The 25,634-nt window shown below is 41.8% G+C and overlaps 1 protein-coding gene across 1 annotated transcript in view; it reads right to left on the bottom strand.

Annotated features, from left to right (window-relative positions):
- The window catches only part of LOC128701612 (Tyrosine-protein kinase Src42A), a 91,155-nt gene extending 66,107 nt beyond the window's left edge, over nucleotides 1-25,048 (bottom strand). The window contains exons 1-2 of the mRNA XM_053795431.2: nucleotides 24,774-25,048; nucleotides 15,303-15,649 (exon numbers count right to left, since the gene is read on the bottom strand). Of these exons, the coding sequence (XP_053651406.1) occupies nucleotides 15,303-15,649; nucleotides 24,774-24,872 (446 nt within the window). The 5' untranslated portion in view covers nucleotides 24,873-25,048. The remainder of the gene's footprint in view (nucleotides 1-15,302; nucleotides 15,650-24,773) is intronic.
- Between the last annotated feature and the right edge of the window lie 586 nt (nucleotides 25,049-25,634).

The following is a 25,634-nucleotide window of genomic DNA, read 5'->3' as shown; positions in this document are numbered from 1 at the left end:
AACAGAGTTCCATGTGAAAGATAAATCAGGACAACAGAATATAGGAGGAATGAAAGGCAAACTATTACAATGGATGCAATTTTTTGAGAAGGATTTTTTGAGAAGTGATGAGGTAACATGTCCTCATGAGAAAATGTCACAAGAATAAAAAATCTCCACAAATGAAAAGCAAGGAAAATTCACATGAATACATAATAGACGTTTTACCACTTTTTACCATTTCCTAAGACAGGGTGACCCCCAAAATAAAAAAGGTAAATACATTCATTGGAATTCATTTAATACAGTGTCAGAGAAAGAGCTACTACTTATTGTTAACAATTATTATATTATTCACTGGCAGACTATAAAATAACTTTCAAACATACAGATGGAGAAATGATGAAAAAGCTATTCAGACAACATATGTTAGACCAATATTAGAATATGTAGATAGCAAAGTTCCAAAGAATATTAAAGAATAGACAGACTTATCAGAATCTTCAACAGTTAGAACAAGACACCAGCTATAAAGAAAAAAAAGTAGAGCCAAGAAAGGTTGTACAATATAAAGTTTTTCCACAAACAGTAGTGAAACAATAAAATGGAGAAAAAAAGCAGTAGTAAGTGCTACAACCATTGGAAATTGGAGGGAAGAAAGTTTTGAGACTTAAATAGCTCTTTGACCTGGTAGGTCACTCAGTGCTCTTGAAAATATACAGTATGTAAGAACAAAAGTATAGGTAGTAGGTTGGTAGACAGCAACCGCCCAGGGAGGTACTACCGTCCTGCCAAGTGAGTGTAAAACGAAAGCCTGTAATTGTTTTACATGATGGTAGGATTGCTGGTGTCCTTTTTTCTGTCTCATGAACATGCAAGATTTCAGGTACGTCTTGCTACTTCTACTTACACTTAGGTCACACTACACATACATGTACAAGCACATATATACACACCCCTCTGGGTTTTCTTCTATTTTCTTTCTAGTTCTTATTCTTGTTTATTTCCTCTTATCTCCATGGGGAAGTGGAACAGAATTCTTCCTCCGTAAGCCATGCGTGTTGTAAGAGGCGACTAAAATGCCGGGAGCAAGGGGCTAGTAACCTCTTCTCCTGTATATATTACTAAATGTGAAAGGAGAAACTTTTGTTTTTCCTTTTGGGCCACCCCGCCTCGGTGGGATACGGCTGGTGTGTTGAAAGAAAGAAAGAAAGAACAAAAGTAACAAACAATAAAGTTACTAGCATGAATAAAACATACAACATAAATACAGATATTATTATCACACTAAGTTAATATAACTATCATTTCAAAATCACATTAAACTGTCGAGCAAACTTTTATTTCCACAATGTACAGTATATAGTTTAAAAAGACTGGATGACATTTGATAGTACCCATGGAAAGCCTCTGGTTATGCCAAGCATTTCTGGCAAAATAAAAGTTAAAGACTAACAGAATATAACAGACATAATAAACATTGCACCTATGTGTACACGAAGACATTAACTCCAATGAAGAGACATAACAATAAACATGTATACTCTGATCACAACAGTACAGAAGTGTAAACAAGCATAAATTCAGGGATGTGGAATTCCAGTAATGAAGTACAAAAAAGGATATTCAGTACATTTATATTTAATTTTAACGGTTGTAGAACTGACTGGGACAAAACTTATAAAGAACTATCAGACATATCCTGAGAAACAATCAAGAGCACCCTAAACCCTCATAAGTGCCTGAAAGAGCTGAACACAAAAGAATGGTGAGGCGGCGGCGGCGGCGGCGGCGGCAGCGGCAGCAACGGTATCCTACCAGCTCTTCTTTCTCAAAAAAACATCGCTCATCAAAACTTGTGATGGCCTAAGTGAAAGTTCAACTACATGAACCCACGTAGGCCACAACATGACCCAAGAATACTAAGAATGTAACCCAAATCTTGACAAAATTAGAAGATCTAAGGAAGACAGCCCTGCTAACCCAAACACTGCCTCCGCTGCCAGACAACCACTTAACCCAAGCTCCGAGAAAACAAGCCTTCTCCTCCATTGCTACACAGTATCTACTTCAGTGATACTATGAAAGGATATCGCAGAAGAAACAACACCAGTAATAATAGAATAACAGCAAGGACCCTAGAACTCAACTTGTCTACCCAGCAGGACGCCGGTGTATCATCAACCCCCCTCACCACCGCCACCAAGGGAACAACAACAACAACAAACATGGCTGACTCCCCCTCCAACTCCACTCCCTTCAAAGGATTCACCCATGATAACTCAGGTATGATTATTCCTGACAATATCAAGGACTACATCGTTGCTCTAGAAAATGAAATCAAAGATATCAAAGCAACACTCGAGCGACGAGAATCCAAGATAACCAACCTCGAGAACAAGATCCAAAACCTTGAAGAGAAGATTACATCGGGAAGTGTTGACACAGAAAATACTCTAAAAGCAGCTATAGCCAGTCACACTGAGCAAATAACAACAATAAATATGAAGGATGAAGAAGCAATCAAGGACTGGAATCAGAACATTCACACTCGACTAAATGAATACCTTGATTTCCAAGACGACAAAACTGAACAAGATAAGTTGTCTGATGCAGTTATAATAAACAGTCCACACATTCCTAGTGACATAACACAAGCACAGTGCAAAGAAACTGCTATCAGGATAATACAGAACCACGTACAAGTCATCGTGCAAAACAATGAAATCAAAGAAACACGTTTGCTAGGAAAACCAGGAAGTAAACACAGTATAATGATCCGACTTCATTCATACGATAAAAGAAAGGACCTAATAAAATCAGCAATTACAATGAAAAATGGAGTGTACATAAATGAGTGTCTAACAAAAAAACGTCAAAACCTTCTGTTCAGGCTGAAAAAACTTAAACAGGAAAACAAAATACATCAGTGTTTCACGCAAGATGGGAAAATACTAGTAAGGAAAACATCAACAGGACAACAATATACCATCTCAAACGAACATAATTTCTCTACCTTCCTTAGAAAAGCTGACATTTCTGTAACAGATTAGATAAGTGCCCTTAATACATATATATGTGTGGTGCATATAGTGTACGTTACTATTATATTGTGCATTATTATTTTTATTATTTTTCATCACTAGCTAATACCAACTACCTCCAATACTCTATACTTCGTTCTTTTTTTATTTATTATCACACTGGCCGATTCCCACCAAGGCAGGGTGGCCCGAAAAAGAAAAACCTTCACCATCATTCACTCCATCACTGTCTTGCCAGAAGGGTGCTTTACACTACAGTTTTTAAACTGCAACATTAACACCCCTCCTTCAGAGTGCAGGCACTGTACTTCCCATCTCCAGGACTCAAGTCCGGCCTGCCGGTTTCCCTGAATCCCTTCATAAATGTTACTTTGCTCACACTCCAACAGCACGTCAAGTATTAAAAACCATTTGTCTCCATTCACTCCTATCAAACACGCTCACGCATGCCTGCTGGAAGTCCAAGCCCCTCGCACACAAAACCTCCCTTACCCCCTCCCTCCAACCCTTTCTAGGCCGACCCCTACCCCGCCTTCCTTCCTTCGTTCTTACTGCTATTAATTGCTCATAATTTTAAATTACAAGTCAAATCTTACTCCAAATTAATAATACAGTGGACCCCCGCATAACGATGGCATCACATAGCGATTATTTCGCATACCGCTTACTTTAATTGCAAAAATTTTGCCTCACATACCGCTTAAAAACCCGCTTACCGATTTTCGTCCGAGACGCGTCCAATGTGCGGCCTGAGCCACGCTCACATGTTCCGCCGGTGGCATTGTTTACCAGCCAGCCTCCGCGGTAACATCCAAGCATACAATCGGAATATTTCGTATTATTACAGTGTTTTCGGTGCTTTTTCTGGAAAATAAGTGACCATGGGCCCCAAGAAAGCTTCTAGTGCCAACCCTACAGCAATAAGGGTGAGAATTACAATAGAGATGAAGAAAAAGATCATTGATAAGTATGAAAGTGGAGTGCATGTCTCCGAGCTGGCCAAGTTGTATAATAAACCCCAATCAACCATCGCTACTATTGGTGGTACAGCTGCTGCTGCTGCTGCACTGTCAGCTGCTGCTGCTGCTGCTGCACTGTCAGCTGCTGCTGCTGCTGTAGCACCGTTGTTGGTGTGGCTTATTGAGAATACCAAGAAACAATTAACCCCAGAGGATTTGCCACCCAGGATAACCCAAAAAAGTCAGTGTCATCGAAGACTGTCTAACTTATTTCCATTGGGGTCCTTAATCTTGTCTCCCAGGATGCAACCCACACAAGTCGACTAACACCCAGGTGAACAGGGAAAAATGCCTGGAACTAGTGCTCATATTGGTGAATTTAAAGCCAGCAAAGGTTGGTTTGAGAGATTTAAGAATCGTAGTGGCATACACAGTGTGATAAGGCCTGTTCTGGAAGAAAATGCCAAACAGGACCTACAGTACTCAGGAGGAAAAGGCACTCCCAGGACACAGTGTCTCATCAGTCATTGCTGCATCTTCAATAAAGGTAAGTGTCATTTATTCTTCATTTAGTAGACTAGTACATGCACAATATATACTGTGCATGTACTACTCTACTATTGTGCATGTATCCTTCTCTTTGTGTGTGGGAAAATGTATATTTCATGTGGTAAAATTTTTTTTTTCATACTTTTGGGTGTCTTGCACGGATTAATTTGATTTCCATTATTTCTTATGGGGAAAATTCATTCACATAGCGATTATTTCGCATAACAATTACCCCTCTTGCACGGATTAATTTGATTTCCATTATTTCTTATGGGGAAAATTCATTCACATAGCGATTATTTCGCATAACAATTACCCCTCTTGCACGGATTAAAATCGTTAACCGGGGGTCCACTGTATTCATTATTCTTACCTGTCCATTTAATTTTGTTTATCACTACTTGTTTTTTAGTCACTTTTCATTGTGTATGCAATTAGTGTATATTCCAATTACTTTTTTGCAAGTACCAAAACTATCTTTTGCTAGCTAGTACCAACTACCTCATTTTTTTTTACTTTTTATTGTGCAATAAACTGCTCAATTTATTTAATATTACAAATCAGATCTTACTCCTAAACCAATATTATTTCATAGTGACCATCTGTCCATTTAACTTTGTTTACCATTACTTAATTTTAGTCCCTTATATATTTTCTCCTTTATTTTAGCTTTATATAACTACCCTAGTTTATATATTCACAATTGTTAAAATAATCAAGGTGCTATTCTCAGGTGCTAAAGTAGAATAAGTTCACAATTTTGCCATTATATTCCAAAGCTCATTTATTTGATTACCACTTTATTGTTCACCACAACTTATATTAGTCCCTTTTATATTATAATTTTATACTATAATTCTAACTTTAAAGAATTACCTTTATAGTACTACCTACTATCATATTCCCAAGCTCCATTATTTGATCATCACTTTATTTGTATTAGTCCCTTTTATATTGTCTCCTTTATTTTAGCTTAAAAAAAAAAAAAAAAAAAAAAAAAAAAAAAAAAAAAAACTACCTTAGCTCATTATTTTACATTTGTTAAATAATTCAGGTGCTATTTTTTAGCTTAAGACTATTTACATTGTTTTATACTTAATTCTAGTTATAGATTCACTACAAATCTTATGATTACAAACATTGATCTTGATACCACCCTCTTATTTAATGACTTAAATGAATCAAACAGTTACTGTAATTACTACACTGCAGAACAATCAAAGGCACTTCTCAGTGCCAACAACAACATAACTATCTTTAACTACAATATCAGATCTTTAAGCAAGCATTACGATGACCTCATAGCATTACTAAATTCCTTACATGCCAATATGTCCATCATTACACTAACTGAAACCTGGCTAAAGCCTGATAGTACAGATGTCTATGCCATTCCTGGTTACACAGCCATACACAACTGTAGGCCAGACCAACAAGGGGGTGGCACAGCCATATACTACTCAGACCAACTAGAATGTATCACTAATACTTGCACAAGGGATGAACATGGGGAATATATAATAGCCAAATTCAAATCCAAATACCTACAAAAACCTCTCACATTGATAAACATCTACAGAGTTCCACAGTCAAACATCAGCCAATTTAGTCAAAACCTAGTTAGTATAATAACTGATGCACGCATGAACAAAGATCACTTACTACTCTCAGGTGACTTCAATATAAATCTCCTGCAAAACCAGGACCCACACGTTACTGAATTCACAAACACAATGAGTAACTGTATGTTGCTACCAACAGTAACAAAACCTACAAGAGTTACAGAGACTAGTGTTTCCCTACTTGACCACATCTGGACCAACACCATATCCCCTTTAAAATCAGGCATAATTACAGATAATACCACAGACCACTACCCTACTTTCCTCATAACAACTCTTGGTAAACTACCCCAAGACACTACTAAAGTCACCTTCAGACTTCACAATGAGGCAGCCATTAATAACTTCACAACAGCAGTAGAAAAAATTGACTGGGACACTGAGCTAGAAATCTATACAGATATTGACGAATGTATTAATAATTTTCTAAAAAAGACCCAATACCTCTATAACAAGCACTGCCCTAAAAAAACTAAACAGATGACAGCTAAGAGACTGAACAGTCCCTGGCTAACACCCAGCATTCTCAAATCCATAAATACAAAACACCAATATGAAAAACAGTACAGAATGGGTCACATAACCAGAGACCAAACAAAACGTTACTCGTCAATCCTAACCAGCCTGATAAGAAGGGCAAAAAAATTGTATTATGAGAACAGATTATCCAACTTACGAGGTGATATAAAAAAGACCTGGAAAACCCTATCACGCTCACGCAGGCATGCGTGAGCGTGTTTGATAGGAGTGAATGGAGACAAATGGTTTTTAATACTTGACGTGCTGTTGGAGTGTGAGCAAAGTAACATTTATGAAGGGATTCAGGGAAACCGGCAGGCCGGACTTGAGTCCTGGAGATGGGAAGTACAGTGCCTGCACTCTGAAGGAGGGGTGTTAATGTTGCAGTTTAAAAACTGTAGTGTAAAGCACCCTTCTGGCAAGACAGTGATGGAGTGAATGATGGTGAAAGTTTTTCTTTTTCGGGCCACCCTGCCTTGGTGGGAATCGGCCGGTGTGATAATAAAAAAAAAAAAATAAAAAAAAATTAGCAAAATCAGATGAACCCCAACTCCCACCAACAGAAACAGCAAACAGACTCAATGATTTCTTCTCCACTATAGGACAAAACCTTGCCAATAAAATCCCAAGCTCAGATACCCCACCAAATGACTACCTCACTGGCAACTACCCGAACACACTGTTCCTAGCTCCGACTAACCCATACGAAGTCTCCCTTATTATCAACGCACTAAAAACCAAGGCAGGAGATTTAAATACCTTACCACCCTTTATATACAAAAAAGTGTCACAAGTGCTATCACCAACCATTGCAACACTCTTTAACAAATCCATTGAATCCTCCACCTTCCCTACAGTTCTCAAAATAGCAAGGGTCACCCCGATCCACAAAGGAGGAGACCAAACAGAGTTGAATAACTATAGGCCAATATCCAACTTACACCCTCTCTCAAAAATCTTCGAAAAATTAATTCATAAACGAATCTACTCCTACCTTATCTCCCAAAACATACTCAACCCCTGCCAATTTGGATTCAGGCCTAATAAAAATACTAATGATGCTATTATACACATGCTAGAACATATATACACTGCAATAGAGAAAAAAGAAGTCCCACTGGGGATCTTCATTGGCTTATGTAAAGCTTTTGATACAGTTGACCATGACTTGCTCCACGTAAAATTGTCACACTATGGTATAAGAGGGCACTCCCTCAACTACCTCAAGTCATACCTCAGCAACAGAAGCCAATATGTGTACACAAATGGGGCAAACTCTTCTGCACAACCAATTACAGTTGGTGTCCCACAGGGAAGTGTCCTTGGCCCTCTTCTCTTTCTCCTATATATAAATGACCTACCAAATGCTTCGCAATTACTCAAACCCACAATATTTGCAGATAACACTACATACGTCTTCTCCCACCCGAGCCCAGTCACGCTAGCCAATACTGTAAATACCGAATTACAGAAAATATCTACCTGGATGAGGACTAACAAACTTACACTAAACATTGACAAAACCTACTTCATTCAGTTTGGTAACAGAGCTACAGATGTCCCTCTTAACATAATGATAAACGGATCACCTATCACAAAGCTAACAGAAGGAAAATTCTTAGGAATCCACCTTGATAATAGACTCAAATTTCATGCACATATACAACAAATTTCTAAGAAAATTTCCAAGACTGTAGGCATACTATCGAAGATACGGTACTATGCTCCACAGTCAGCCCTCCTGGCCCTATATCACTCTCTTATTTACCCCTATCTCACCTATGGAATTTGTGCATGGGGCTCAACAACAATTAACCATCTCAGACCACTAATTACCCAACAAAAGGCTGCAGTTAGAATGATAACAAATTCTCACTACAGGCAGCACACTCCACCAATATTCAATACACTAAACCTACTCACCATACAAAACATCCATACTTATTACTGCACCTATTACATACATAGAACACTTAACTCTGATATTAACCCTCCCCTCAAACATCTCCTTGCCAACCTCAACAGAACACATGACCATAACACAAGGCACAGATCACTCTTTGATGTTCCTTGTGTCCATCTCACACTATGCAAAAACTCAATGCACATAAAAGGCCCTAAAATCTGGAATTCATTACCTGTAAATATAAAAGAAACACTACCTGTTTATAAATTCAAGTCTCTTCTCAAAGATCACTTACTCACCCAAAACCAAATAAATACTGAATAACTGAACCTTATAAGTTGTATATCTTAAATGTTTCTCACAATTATATCACATAAATGTTAAACCTAAAACCCAATCTAACTTTATTATTTTTTAACCCTTTGAGGGTTTTCGTCGTACTAGTACGTCTTACGCGTAGGGGTTTTTTGACGTACTAGTACTCATAAATTCTAGCGACCTCAAATCTAGTGGGAGAAAGCTGGTGGGCCTTCATATGAAAGAATGGGTCTATGTGGTCAGTGTGCACAGTCTAAAAAAAATCCTGCAGCACATGGTGCATAATGAGAAAAAAAAACTTTTTCCATTTTTTTTTAATAAATCAGCGACTTTGCAGTGTATTTTCGTATAGTATTTATTGTTGTATTCTAGTTTTCTTGGTCTCATTTTATAGAATGGAAGACATATTACTGAAATTGAGATGATTTTGACTGGTTTTACAATGAAAGGTGCCTTGAAATTGAGCTCAAAGTAGCAGAAATGTTCGATTTTTACCAAACTTCAAAAGTAAACAAATCGTGCCAAGCGTGCAATACACGTCAACTGGTGAGTCTAATATTCTTTCACAAGTGCACCAATAATATTTATACCATTTTTTACACTAATGCAGTAGTCTGCATAACAGTAAATCTTATATTTTTTGTGAGAATAAAAAATCAAAGTGGAAAGCAAAAGAATATAAGAGGGGCCTTGAGACGTGACTAATGACTAGAGGAAATGTCATTTTAGTGCCAGGAATGTCTTTCTTGTTTATTCTGGACCCTATTCCGAAATTGGCATCTTTTGAAATTTGTGTGAAATTGGCAAAATTGCTAAATTCTGACCACTGTACTGGATAGTTGAATTTATAAATGGGTGGTTTCTTGCACCCATTCGATAGAAAAAATGGAGTTCTAGCGAAATATTCATGTTTTTTGTCGACTAGTACAGTGAAATTGGCCGAAAATGGGGCTCAAAGTGGGCAAAATCGCCGATGCGTAAACATCGCCGAGACCGCTAACTTTGCGAGAGCATAATTCCGTAAGTTTTCTATCAAATTTCAAACTTTTGGTGTCGTTATTATCGGGAAAAGATTATCTATCTTTTCATAAGAGAAAATAATTTTTTTTTTTTTTAAATTTGGCCGACCCTGAGAACGAGTTTCGGAGAGGGCCTGTCGACCCTCAAAGAGTTAAATACACTACCTAACAGAATACTCCATACGACTGAATGTACAACAATGCATGCAACCATATGACCTGTCTTTGTAATACTCACTTGTGCTTTATAGTAATCTGTTTACATTAATGTTTTATCAATGATTTCATCATTGCTTTGTTAATCTTAAGTTAATTTTAAGCCAGCCCATAATGCTATGCATAGTATAAGTGGCTTTGGCATGCTGCTCTTATCTGTATTTTTTTGTACCTCTGTATGTGTGCTCAAATTGTTAATAAATAAATAAATATACAAGGTCTGAATTAAATGTGTACCATCGAGAAAAGGGCTACCAATTCACTTAAAAATTTGAATGACACAACAGAGAATAGATATAAGCTGAGAGATCACCAAAACAGAACAAAAACTAAAGCTGTCATACCAGACAGAAGCAACACAAAGGGAACAAAAAGCCATCAAGGATATTACAAGAAATCCTAAATATTTCCATACATACATGTATGCAAAATCAAAGCTAAGAACTACCTGTAGAATTGGACCATTAATCACAAGAGCTTCATACATGGATGATGAACAGGAAATGAGCAAAATCCTAAAAGATCAATACAAGTCACTGTTCAGTAACCCATTAAACAAAAGCATTGGGCATGCAGCCCAAATAACCAACATTAGCACTAGTCCCATAGAATCTGAAAAAGATATAGAAAACATGCCCACCCATTTGGACTGGATTCATGGAATTCCTTACTTATAGAAAAAGTCCTAGGTAGTAGGTTGGTAGACATCAACCACCCAGGAAAATATGTACTGCTGTCCTGCCAAGCGAGCATAAAATGGAAACCTGTAATTGTTGTACATGATGGTAGGATTGCTGGTGTCTTTTCTGTCTCATAAACACATGGGATACCAGGTATATCTTGCTACTTCTACTTACACTTAGGTCACACTACACATTCATGTTCACACATATATACATTTATGCACCCATCTGGGTTTTCTCCTATTTTCTTAATAGTTCTTCTTGTTCCTCTTTTATTTCCTTATCTCCACGAGGAAATGGAAAAGAATTCTTCCTCCACAAGCCATGCATATTGTAAGAGGCAACTAAAATGCCAGGAGCATGGGGCTAGTAACCCCTCCTCCTGTATAAATTACTAAATCTAAAAAGAAAAACTTTCGTCCTAACGAGTGTAGACCTAGCTCCTTTGCTTAAGGGAGGCAGTTGAGCGCTAGCCAAATATTAGACCATTAACCCTAACATCCTACATCATAAATGTCTTTGAAAGAATGCCAACATGGCAAATAATAAATTTTGTAGACCAATATAATCTGAACAACCCAAACTAGTATAGTTTTAGAGCTAGGAGATCATGCTTCTTACAACCACTTAATCAGACAGATGCAGATGTGCTATACATGAACACAAATTTTGCAAAGGTGTTTGACAAATGTAATCATAGGGTGACTGCACACAAAATGGCTACAGTCATAACAGGGAAGGCAGGCAAATGACTTTTTGAATTTCTGTAGACAGAACATAGAAGAAGAAGAAGAAGAAGAAGAAGAAGAAGAAGAAGAAGAAGAAGAAGCAGCAGCAGCAGCAGCAGCAGCAGCAGCAGCAGCAGCAGCAGCAGCAGCAGCAGCAGCAGCAGCAGCAGCAGCAGCAGCAGCAGCAGCAGCAGCAGCAGCAGCAGCAGCAGCAGCAGCAGCAGCAGCAGCAGCAGCAGCAGCAGCAGCAGCAGCAGCAGCAGCAGCAGCAGCAGCAGCAGCAGCAGCAGCAGCAGCAGCAGCAGCAGCAGCAGCAGCAGCAGCAGCAGCAGCAGCAGCAGCAGCAGCAGCAGCAGCAGCAGCAGCAGCAGCAGCAGCAGCAGCAGCAGCAGCAGCAGCAGCAGCAGCAGCAGCAGCAGCAGCAGCAGCAGCAGCAGCAGCAGCAGCAGCAGCAGCAGCAGCAGCAGCAGCAGCAGCAGCAGCAGCAGCAGCAGCAGCAGCAGCAGCAGCAGCAGCAGCAGCAGCAGCAGCAGCAGCAGCAGCAGCAGCAGCAGCAGCAGCAGCAGCAGCAGCAGCAGCAGCAGCAGCAGCAGCAGCAGCAGCAGCAGCAGCAGCAGCAGCAGCAGCAGCAGCAGCAGCAGCAGCAGCAGCAGCAGCAGCAGCAGCAGCAGCAGCAGCAGCAGCAGCAGCAGCAGCAGCAGCAGCAGCAGCAGCAGCAGCAGCAGCAGCAGCAGCAGCAGCAGCAGCAGCAGCAGCAGCAGCAGCAGCAGCAGCAGCAGCAGCAGCAGCAGCAGCAGCAGCAGCAGCAGCAGCAGCAGCAGCAGCAGCAGCAGCAGCAGCAGCAGCAGCAGCAGCAGCAGCAGCAGCAGCAGCAGCAGCAGCACAGAGAGCAAAATCTAGCTTCAGTGAGGCAACAAGCACTGTTTCTCATCCTCAATGCATAGATAAAAACACTTGCTACAAATTTCTATCATCATCTGTAGACAACACTAATGTCAGCATAGTTGCTGATCCCCTTACATGTGTTGTATATCCATGTGTTTATATAGAAGATCCCTAGGCCGAGTGACTGTATGACATCACGGGATACAGCTCGAGTGAGTGAGACGAGCTGCCTCGTCCTCACTCCACGGATAGACACAGAAGCAGGCAGAACATGGCAGGCCTGGGCTCCCACCTCTCATCACAGTCTGACAATATATAGTGTTACCATCCACAAGTGTGTTTATCTTCAACCATCATATCTCCTTTCGAACCCCTACGACACTAAAATATGCATGAAAAATCACTTCAGCAGAAAAGACAAAAATTGCAGAAAGATATAAGCTGGGTTTTCCAGTAGGCAGTGGAGAACAACATGACATTCAGTAGTGATAAGTTCCAGCTGCTTAGATATGGAAAAAGAACTGATAAGGGTCACTGTTTACAAAACCCAAGAGGTTCATCAAACAGCATGAAAGATTTGAGAGTAATTGTGTCACCTGAGCTTTCTTTCAAAGAACACAATAAAGCAAATGTCATGACAGCCAGGAAAATGACAGGGTGGATAATGAGAACTTTCAAAACATGGTAAACAGTAAGAATGGTGACATTTGAAATCCCTTGTGCTCTCTCATTTAGAGTATTTCAGGTCAGGATGTATATCGAAGTAGAAACAGACTGAGATCATTTACAGCCCACAGGGCCAATAAACTATTTCAATTACTGGGAACACCTTGAAGTCCTAAACACGTATTTTAGAGATGGAGAGAGATACACGATAATATATACAGTGGAACCTCGGTTTTTGTCATTAATTCATTCCAGAAAGTCTGACGCAAACCGAATTTGACGAAACAAGAAGCAATATTTCCCATAAGAAATAATGTAAATCCAATTAATCCGTTTCAGACACCCAAAAGTGTTAACAAAAAATACATTTTATAGAGAATAACTATAGTTCTACATACAGAAAACAATGAAAAATAAATATAAAGGACTAATGAAATGGATAAATGAACATATAACATCACTGTTACCTTTATTGAAAACTCTTGTTGGCGTATAGCAGACAGCGAGGAAGGGAGAGGGAGGAGAGGTTATCTCTACCACCATCACTAACATCCTCTAGCATAATCACTACTACCCTCTGCCTCCATCACAGCCACTATCACCCTCTACCACCATCACTACCACCCTCTACCGACAAGAAACAAAGCCAGACTGACTGACGCATGGGGTGTTTTGCGTGGGTGCGGGAGGACACGCTCAGTATAGCGGACCACTGTCAACTTTGATGAAGACTGAGGTGATGAATGAAAACTGGGACAAAAATTTGACAAAAAAAGTCATCGAAAACCAAATTTGACGAAAACCAGGGCAAACAAAAACCCAGGTTCCACTGTACATGGAAATTACTACAGGGCCTAGTCCCAAATCTGCACTGCCATAAGATAAGGAGAGATATGGGAGGAAGTGTAAAATAAACCAAGTAAAAAGCACACTAAGAGAACATTGTACCAACATGTGGCACCGGACTATTTGTCAGCTCACTAAAGACATTAGAAACACTACAGGGACAAGTGTAGAAACCTTCAAGATGAAACAGGACAAGTATCTTCACCAAGTGCCAAATCAACCAGGCTGTGATGGTTATGTAGGCCAGCAGGCCATCAACAGCAACTGCCTAGGTGACCAGAAAAGCACCAGATGAGCCTGGCCTGAGGCTGGACCTTTAAAGTAGAAAAACTTGAGAAACCCATCAAAGGTATATCAAAGGAGAGTGAAAATTTAGTATGAACTTGACAACAAGAAAAATGAAAATAGTTAAAAGTCCTGCCAAGCAGTTTACATTAGGTGACATGTAGCACTGTAAATTCAATAACTATAGATAATGATTAATTTAAGTAATAAAATTCAGTAAAAATATTGAACCAGTAATGCTCATACAGGGAAACCAACAAAAAAAAAAAAAAAAGAGTTGAGGTATTTTAAATAAAAACTGATTAAGTGATTTGACTTTGGTCATCTGCCTGTTCAGTCCCAGGCTATCAACATGGGCAGGGAACCAACAGAACTCCGCATCCTTGTGCAATGTGTGGAAATGGAATAACCATTCCTGCATCTTTTGGACCACAGGGTGAATAGAAGCATATTGGGCCAGGGCATACAGAGCACACAAGTCTGAGTAGACAGTGAGCTTTGATCCACATATGCTGGCTATCAGGAGCAGTGAGGACTACATGGAGCTCTGCAGTACCCAGAGGACTCCATAAGTAACTCAATGGTGATCACTGCAAAACTAACACTGCCCTCTCTCTTTGAACCTTCAGTAAAGAACATTAGATATTAAAACAATTATAAGATGAATTAATATATTTGTGATATACCTGTAACCTGTTTCCAGAGTTTTCCTACCCTCACAGCCGGCCTGTTTACTGAAGATGGAAGAATAGTCCTGCTCTTGTAGGCATAAAGAGAATCACACACACCAGCCACTGTACTAAGGGGAGGCTTTTCCATATGTTATAACTGGAGGTAGTGTTGTATCAACTAGATCCTGAGCAGTCACCATAGTGCTAATTCTGTTACATGCCATTTCATTAGTGAGGCAAACAAATGTGTCTTGTAGTATCATATAATATAAACAACTGTTGCATTTATGAGCCAAGATTAAATTTCTACCTTTGATAAACCTTTGATGGATTTTGAGAATTTTCCTACTCCTGCAGCCTGGCCCTGGGCCAAATACAAAATATGCACAATTATTTAAGACACTTACGGTTCAGCTTCTATACTTTTTAGTTTAGCCACGTAATTTGAGGGAATGTAGCCATCTTGTTTCGTGGCTTTCGATCTTGCGAACCACCAATCCCCTTGTGTATCATTAAGAATTTCTAAATGTTCTCCTTTACGGAAACTTAAGTCCTCGTCTGTTCTAGCATCATAGTCATAAAGTGCCACAAATATTTTAGACGTAGCTGCAGTACCCTCAGGGTCTGGCAGTGAAGGTAAAGTTGGGTTAAGGCCATTCATTGGCCGACCACCAAGGGCCTGATTGTCTGTGGTACCCCGTGTGGCACCGGTGGGGTCACTGATTGTGGGGCCAGTCAGTGGTGGGGATTGGACCTGGAAAGAAAAAAAAACATTTGTTTTACTTTCATAATGAACTACAGACACAGTATCAGCAAATTAATTGTACACATTTAAAATATCTAAGCATTCTCTTACTCTATAATACACCTATGTGTGAGCCAAGCTTTGTATTAGTTTCTCATACATACTATGAGATTAACTTTCTCATTCTTCTCTATGTCTTCCAGCACATTTATGTTCATTCTGTAATATGGAGACCAGAATGGAACAGCATAATCTAAATGAGGCTTTGCCAACAATATATAAAGTTAAAGTATAAACTTGGGATCTCTATTATTTAGAGTTTTTGACATTTAGTCAAAAAGTCTATGAGCTTCATTATGAGCAGTTACTCACTACTGTCTTAGCTTTAGATTTCTGCTACACAGAACTCCTAGGTCTTTATTTTTTTTTTACATCCAGTTAAGATTTACAATATTTAGTTTCTAGGTGCCCTGGTTAGAATGCTTCATTTTTTTTTTTTAAACAAACTGGCCATCTCTCACAGAGGCAAGGTGACCCGAGAAAGAAACATTTTCACCATCATTCACTCTATCACTGTCTTGCCAGGGATACATAGATACTAAAGTTCAGAGGCCCCTCTAAACTGCAAGCAAGCAACTAAATAAGGAAAACTACAGCAAAGGTTTTTGCAACCAGCAACAAAAGGAATATGTGGATATAATTTTAAAGAAAAAATGCACTACTTATAGTATACAGTACTGTAATTACTGGTACATACAAAACTTTCTACCTTTTACATTTTTTTTTTTTTTTTATTATCACACCGGCCGATTCCCACCAAGGCAGGGTGGCCCGAAAAAGAAAAACTTTCACCATCATTCACTCCATCACTGTCTTGCCAGAAGGGTGCTTTACACTACAGTTTTTAAACTGCAACATTAACACCCCTCCTTCAGAGTGCAGGCACTGTACTTCCCATCTCCAGGACTCAAGTCCGGCCTGCCGGTTTCCCTGAATCCCTTCATAAATGTTACTTTGCTCACACTCCAACAGCACGTCAAGTATTAAAAACCATTTGTCTCCATTCACTCCTATCAAACACGCTCACGCATGCCTGCTGGAAGTCCAAGCCCCTCGCACACAAAACCTCCTTTACCCCCTCCCTCCAACCCTTCCTAGGCCGACCCCTACCCCGCCTTCCTTCCACTACAGACTGATACACTCTTGAAGTCATTCTGTTTCGCTCCATTCTCTCTACATGTCCGAACCACCTCAACAACCCTTCCTCAGCCCTCTGGACAACAGTTTTGGTAATCCCGCACCTCCTCCTAACTTCCAAACTACGAATTCTCTGCATTATATTCACACCACACATTGCCCTCAGACATGACATCTCCACTGCCTCCAGCCTTCTCCTCGCTGCAACATTCATCACCCACGCTTCACACCCATATAAGAGCGTTGGTAAAACTATACTCTCATACATTCCCCTCTTTGCCTCCAAGGACAAAGTTCTTTGTCTCCACAGACTCCTAAGTGCACCACTCACTCTTTTTCCCTCATCAATTCTATGATTCACCTCATCTTTCATAGACCCATCCGCTGACACGTCCACTCCCAAATATCTGAATACGTTCACCTCCTCCATACTCTCTCCCTCCAATCTGATATTCAATCTTTCATCACCTAATCTTTTTGTTATCCTCATAACCTTACTCTTTCCTGTATTCACCTTTAATTTTCTTCTTTTGCACACCCTACCAAATTCATCCACCAATCTCTGCAACTTCTCTTCAGAATCTCCCAAGAGCACAGTGTCATCAGCAAAGAGCAGCTGTGACAACTCCCACTTTGTGTGTGATTCTTTATCTTTTAACTCCACGCCTCTTGCCAAGACCCTCGCATTTACTTCTCTTACAACCCCATCTATAAATATATTAAACAACCACGGTGACATCACACATCCTTGTCTAAGGCCTACTTTTACTGGGAAAAAATTTCCCTCTTTCCTACATACTCTAACTTGAGCCTCACTATCCTCGTAAAAACTCTTCACTGCTTTCAGTAACCTACCTCCTACACCATACACTTGCAACATCTGCCACATTGCCCCCCTATCCACCCTGTCATACGCCTTTTCCAAATCCATAAATGCCACAAAGACCTCTTTAGCCTTATCTAAATACTGTTCACTTATATGTTTCACTGTAAACACCTGGTCCACACACCCCCTACCTTTCCTAAAGCCTCCTTGTTCATCTGCTATCCTATTCTCCGTCGTACTCTTAATTCTTTCAATTATAACTCTACCATACACTTTACCAGGTACACTCAACAGACTTATCCCCCTATAATTTTTGCACTCTCTTTTATCCCCTTTGCCTTTATACAAAGGAACTATGCATGCTCTCTGCCAATCCCTAGGTACCTTACCCTCTTCCATACATTTATTAAATAATTGCACCAACCACTCCAAAACTATATCCCCACCTGCTTTTAACATTTCTATCTTTATCCCATCAATCCCGGCTGCCTTACCCCCTTTCATTTTACCTACTGCCTCACGAAACTTCCCCCACACTCACAACTGGCTCTTCCTCACTCCTACAAGATGTTATTCCTCCTTGCCCTATACACGAAATCACAGCTTCCCTATCTTCATCAACATTTAACAATTCCTCAAAATATTCCTTCCATCTTCCCAATACCTCTACCTCTCCATTTAATAACTCTCCTCTCCTATTTTTAACTGCCAAATCCATTTGTTCTCTAGGCTTTCTTAACTTGTTAATCTCACTCCAAAACTTTTTCTTATTTTCAACAAAATTTGTTGATAACATCTCACCCACTCTCTCATTTGCTCTCTTTTTACATTGCTTCACCACTCTCTTAACTTCTCTCTTTTTCTCCATATACTCTTCCCTCCTTGCATCACTTCTACTTTGTAAAAACTTCTCATATGCTAACTTTTTCTCCCTTACTACTCTCTTTACATCATCATTCCACCAATCGCTCCTCTTCCCTCCTGCACCCACTTTCCTGTAACCACAAACTTCTGCTGAACACTCTAACACTACATTTTTAAACCTATCCCATACCTCTTCGACCCCATTGCCTATGCTCTCATTAGCCCATCTATCCTCCAATAGCTGTTTATATCTTACCCTAACTGCCTCCTCTTTTAGTTTATAAACCTTCACCTCTCTCTTCCCTGATGCTTCTATTCTCCTTGTATCCCATCTACCTTTTACTCTCAGTGTAGCTACAACTAGAAAATGATCTGATATATCTGTGGCCCCTCTATAAACATGTACATCCTGAAGTCTACTCAACAGTCTTTTATCTACCAATACATAATCCAACAAACTACTGTCATTTCGCCCTACATCATATCGTGTATACTTATTTATCCTCTTTTTCTTAAAATATGTATTACCTATAACTAAACCCCTTTCTATACAAAGTTCAATCAAAGGGCTCCCATTATCATTTACACCTGGCACCCCAAACTTACCTACCACACCCTCTCTAAAAGTTTCTCCTACTTTAGCATTCAAGTCCCCTACCACAATTACTCTCTCACTTGGTTCAAAGGCTCCTATACATTCACTTAACATCTCCCAAAATCTCTCTCTCTCCTCTGCATTCCTCTCTTCTCCAGGTGCATACACGCTTATTATGACCCACTTCTCGCATCCAACCTTTACTTTAATCCACATAATTCTTGAATTTACACATTCATATTCTCTTTTCTCCTTCCATAACTGATCATTTAACATTACTGCTACCCCTTCCTTTGCTCTAACTCTCTCAGATACTCCAGATTTAATCCCATTTATTTCCCCCCACATATCAGCAGTAAATACCTGACCTTATAATTATGTACATATCTAATCTAACCAAACCTCAAGAGCTGCTTCAAACTTTAAATTTGTTGGCAATGGATTGGAGAATTGTTTGTCAGGAGAAATGAGAAAACTTTTAATGAGGGTCTTAGCCCTTAGTCCTATGTTTATCCACTCAGTGGAGCATTTGGTCATCTGACCGAGGTCTTCCACTGACTTACTGGTAAAATCTGTTAAAAAAATAAATAGTATACTGTGTACATATGTGTGTATGTATTTGCACATACATGTACACACACGTACCAAATCATAAGATTTGTATTGTACTGATTTGTTAGAAAACATTTTATATTAATTACCAAAGAAATTAAATGTAGTAGGAATTTACTTTTCCATATGTATACATGTATGTAAAAAATACATACTACCAGCTTCATGTTCTATTTAATCAAAGAATAGCCTAAAAAATCTAATTTATGGAATTAAAACTAAAGTTTCTTTTCAACTTGGGATCAAACTTGCATTACCCAAGAAAACTACATGATCTGTTATATCTAGATCATTGTAACAATGCCATACAAATAAGGGGACCCAAAATGTGTAACTATATACACCTGAAAAAATTCTAGGATTGGTCCCAAATCTCCACATACAAATCATTCTCCATAAAAGTAAGAGGCTTGGCAGATGGTGCAAAATACCCCCAAATGAAGAGCAGGGGTGCTGTAAGTACACTAAGGAAAACCCAATATGTGTGAAGAGACCAAGACTTTTCAACATTCTCCCTTTTTACAGACCCCTGCCTGTCTTCAAGAAAGAACTGCACAAGCTTCTCAAGTCAGTGCCTGATCAGCCAGGCTGTGGTACTTATATTGGACTGTTCAGCTATCACCAACAGCTGATTGGTCAGACCATCGGCCAGGAGGCCTGAAATGCCTAGGCATGCTAGTGGCCTTCTTTGTAATTAATGCTTTATAACATGTAAACCACACATTGTAAGCTTTACAAGGAAATAAACTTTGTCACTAGCTGGCCCAGTGGCTAACGCGATGGTATGGAGTTTTGACTCTCTGATCGCGTGTTCTATCCCCATCTGTGGTATGTTTTTTTTAAATAAACTTTGTCACTGTTATCTTGGACGGACTCATCATAAACCTCAAGATTATTAATCAGAGATTCTGCGTTTGCCAGAGCTAAGCCAAACAGGATATTTCCTTTTGTTGGTTCTGTCAAACTGTTTTAAAAAGTGGTCCTGAGGTATTTCTAGAAGATTGCTAGATTCTACATTTTCTGAAAACATGCTGCAATTGATGTTTCTAAAGTTAAAAATCTCCCATTAAAATTACATTTTTTTGTATCTAAATGCCTTAGGAATTTTACCCCATGTAGGTTTACCATGATCATCTGGTTTTGAGATCTATAGATGACACTTAAGATTAGCTTTTCATGCTCTCTGAGAAGAATGCAGCCAAAAAAAAATTACAAGTCAGTCCTTTCCAGCTTCACATCTTATATGATGCAAGTTTAAATTTTCTGTAATATAAAGTACACCGCAATTTTGCTCCTCGTCTTGCTGACTCTTTCAGAGCTGAATAATTGATATTACTGTATACCTGGAGAGGGTTTCAGGGACCAATGCCCCCACAGCACAGTCTGTGACCAGACCTTGTGGTGGATCAGGGCCTGATCAACCAGGCTGTTACTGCTGGCTGCACATAAACTGATGTATGAACCACAGCTCGGCTGATCAGGCACTGAATTTAGGTGCCTGTTCAGTGCTTTCTTGAAGATAGCCAGGGGTCTATTGGTAATCCTCCTTATGTATGATGGGAGGTAGATGAACAGTCTTGGGCCCCTGACACTGTTGTCCCTTAGTGTACTCATGGCACCCCTGCTTTTCACTGGGGGAATGTTGCATCTCCTGCCAAGTCTTTTGCTTTTGTAGGGAGTGACAGCTGTAAATGACAATCGAAAGGTTTGTCCCTGTTTATTAGGTTGAATTAAGTCTTTTGTTATTGTAATGATATCTGCACATGCAATTTGTATTACTTCCTCTATTTCTTGTACTTCAGCTAAGTTAATGCCTCTTGCTACTGTCTCTGATGACCAACTCCAGTGTTTTTATCAGTACAGTATCTTGTTCCTGAATGTTTTCCTAAAATATCTTGGCAATTCTTGCTTCATTCGTCCCTAGCACAATACTGCAACCTGTTTAACATTAGTTTACCAACTACAGCACTACTAGTAAATGGTCCAAGTCAGACCAAAACAATGTCATAACTTTTAGTCTTAAATGTGCAGGTTATTTGTGTATTGCTCCAGTCACAGTATTATGCCTTTTTTATTTACAATATACTACTTGGCAGAACTCTGGTACAGTATTAATATGCATGTGTGTATAAACACTCATTTCAGTAGGGTTCCTCCCAAACTAAGCAACAGCCCCAGTATGCCTAGCAACAGCCCCAATATGTCAATTACAATCAAAACTAAGCATTAAACCCACAAGGGTATCATCCCACTATGCCTAGTAACAATTCCAGTAAACCTAGCAATAGCTCCAGTGTGTATCTAAGTTTCATTTAGGTACAGGTACACACAAGTACAATTATCAAACATACTTTAACATGTGTAAATTACCTAGGATAACCCAAAACAAGTCAGACAATGACTTATTTCCACTGGGGTCCTAGTAGGATCCCCAGTATGTCTAGCAGAATTCCCAGTACGTATACTTATCAGGACTACAAGTATGCCAAGCAAGACCCCCCTCCTAAACCCAGCAGCGTCCCTCTCACACACAGCAGGGGGTCCCTCCAACACACAGCAGGGGTCCCTCCCACACACAGCAGGGGTCCCTCCCACACACAGCAGGAGTCCCTCCAACACACAGCAGGGGGTCCCTCCCACACACAGCAGGGATTCCTCCAACACACAGCAGGGTTAACTCCAACACACAGCAGGGGTCCCTCCAACACACAGCAGGGGGTCCCTCCCACACACAGCAGGGGGTCCCTCCCACACACAGCAGGAGTCCCTCCCACACACAGCGGGGTTCCCTCCCACACACAGCAGGGGTCCCTCCAACACAGCAGGAGTCCCTCCCACACACAGCAGGAGTCCCTCCCACACACAGTGGGGTTCCCTCCCACACACAGCAGGGATCCCTCCCACACACAGCAGGAGTCCCTCCAACACACAGCAGGGGGTCCCTCCCACACACAGCAGGGATTCCTCCAACACACAGCAGGGATCCCTCCAACACACAGCAGGGGGTCCCTCCCACACACAGCAGGGGGTCCCTCCCACACACAGCAGGGGGTCCCTCCCATACACAGCAGGAGTCCCTCCCACACACAGCAGGGTTCCCTCCCACACACAACAGGGGTCCCTCCCACACACAACAGGGGTCCCTCCCACACACAGCAGGGGGTCCCTCCAACACACAGCAGGGGTCCCTCCAACACAGCAGGGGTCCCTCCAACACAGCAGGGGTCCCTCCCACACACAGCAGGGGATCCCTCCCACACACAGCAGGGGGTCCCTCCCACACATAGCAGGGGGTCCCTCCCACACACAGTAGGGTTCCCTCCTACACAGTAGGGTTCCCTCCCACACAGTAGGGCTCCCTCCCACACACAGCAGGGGTCCCTCCAACACACAGCAGGGGTCCCTCCCACACACAGCAGGAGTCCCTCCAACACACAGCAGGGGGTCCCTCCAACACACAGCAGGGGGTCCCTCCCACACACAGCAGGAGTCCCTCCAACACAGCACGGGGTCCCTCCCACACACAGCAGGGATCCCTCCCACACACAGCAGGGTTCCCTCCAACACACAGCAGGGGGTCCCTCCCACACACAGCAGGGGGTCCCTCCCACACACAGCAGGGGGTCCCTCCCACACAGCAGGGTTCCCTCCCACACACAGCAGGGGTCCCTCCCACACACAGCAGGAGTCCCTCCCACACACAGCAGGAGTCCCTCCCACACACAGCGGGGTTCCCTCCAACACACAGCAGGAGTCCCTCCCACACACAGCGGGGTTCCCTCCCACACACAGCAGGAGTCCCTCCAACACAGCAGGAGTCCCTCCAACACACAGCAGGAGTCCCTCCCACACACAGCAGGGGTCCCTCCAACACACAGCAGGAGTCCCTCCAACACACAGCGGGGTTCCCTCCCACACACAGCAGGAGTCCCTCCAACACACAGCGGGGTTCCCTCCAACACACAGCAGGAGTCCCTCCCACACACAGCAGGAGTCCCTCCAACACACAGTGGGGTTCCCTCCCACACACAGGAGTCCCTCCAACACACAGCAGGAGTCCCTCCCACACACAGCAGGAGTCCCTCCAACACACAGCAGGGTTCCCTCCCACACACAGCAGGAGTCCCTCCCACACACAGCAGGAGTCCCTCCAACACACAGCATGAGTCCCTCCAACACACAGCAGGAGTCCCTCCAACACACAGCAGGAGTCCCTCCAACACACAGCAGGAGTCCCTCCAACACACAGCATGAGTCCCTCCAACACACAGCAGGAGTCCCTCCAACACACAGCGGGGGGGTCCCTCCCACACACAGCAGGAGTCCCTCCAACACACAGCAGGAGTCCCTCCAACACACAGCAGGAGTCCCTCCAACACACAGCGGGGTTCCCTCCCACACACAGAAGTCCCTCCAACACACAGCAGGAGTCCCTCCAACACACAGCAGGAATCCCTCCAACACACAGCGGGGTCCCCTCCCTCACACAGCAGGAGTCCCTCCAACACACAGCAGGAGTCCCTCCAACACACAGCAGGAGTCCCTCCAACACACAGTGGGGTTCCCTCCCACACACAGCAGGAGTCCCTCCAACACACAGCAGGAGTCCCTCCAACACACAGCGGGGTTCCCTCCCACACACAGCAGGAGTCCCTCCAACACACAGCGGGGTTCCCTCCCACACAGCAGGAGTCCCTCCAACACACAGCAGGAGTCCCTCCAACACAGCAGGAATCCCTCCCAGGCCCATCAGTCATTCCCAGTCCCATCAGAGTCCCTCCCAGACCAAGGACGAGCCTGGCCCAAGGCCGGGCTCCAGGAATGAAACAGCTCTCTGAACTCGTCAAATTTAAGGATGGTCCCCATGAGACCAAGAATGGTCCCTGTAACGCCTGGGTCAGGTTGGGGCGTGGACCTCACTCTCACTTTTCAACTTCAGACATTCAACGCCTAGGCGGATACTAACTAGCAAACCAAAGCAGCAAACCCTCGAGGTCACACTTAATATGAGCGTCAACCAAGAGCGTCAGGAGACGTACCTGCTCTGTGAATAGATTATTAGGCGGGGGAATACTCCTGCTATCCGAGTTGGTCTCTTTCTTCCCCGACCCTCTACTGCTACTGAAACAGTTCCCCATCTCGACTTAGCACAACGGGGCGCTTCACTGACACTCGCACATCACTGCTTATCACTTCACATTAGCACAAACACGCGGTAACGGCCACTGAGCGAGGAAATACGAGACATGGCAGTCAGTGCCACCACACGGTTCACCATTTTCACTTTCCCAACACAACAACCGCAGCACCGCCACGACCTGCTGCTCCTACCCCGCCACCAACTAGTATCTCTTATTACACTCTCATTTCCACAGTATTTGTCACCCATAAAACCATCTCTTATCACGGCTTATCTCAAGATTTATCAATTTATTGCCATATATTTCTCTCAAACTCCTCATTAAATATTATTTTGTAAAATAGAGAATGCAGGCGGAGGAATATCCTGAAGAATGTGGATGGAGCTGATCACAAACAATCAGTTATTATGAGCTTTAATTACTCACACACGCTCATAAATAACATGTCACCTTCATTAATACACCATGTACGATATAATACATTGTTGTACGAGACTGTACGGTTCGTTCCATTATAGTTTACTTACGGAGTAATGTAGACAAAAAGAAGTCTTCCTTGAGAATGAACGGTGGGAGGCACTCACTTTGTTTGGCTTTATTAAGTTATTCTAACTTAACTCTACATAATTTGTCATTCAATGTGCCAATAACACTTGTGTGTCCTCGAAAAAATTGTATGAATGTTGTGTGTTACGTACACAATACCTAATTAAGACAAAAATCAAAATGTAGCTGGCAACTCTGCCACCATTTGTTTGT

The sequence above is a fragment of the Cherax quadricarinatus genome, chromosome 37 (assembly GCF_038502225.1).
Source record: "Cherax quadricarinatus isolate ZL_2023a chromosome 37, ASM3850222v1, whole genome shotgun sequence".
NCBI lineage: Eukaryota > Metazoa > Arthropoda > Malacostraca > Decapoda > Parastacidae > Cherax > Cherax quadricarinatus.
Note: the sequence above shows the minus strand (reverse complement) of the source record. Positions and strands in the feature narration are given on the sequence as shown.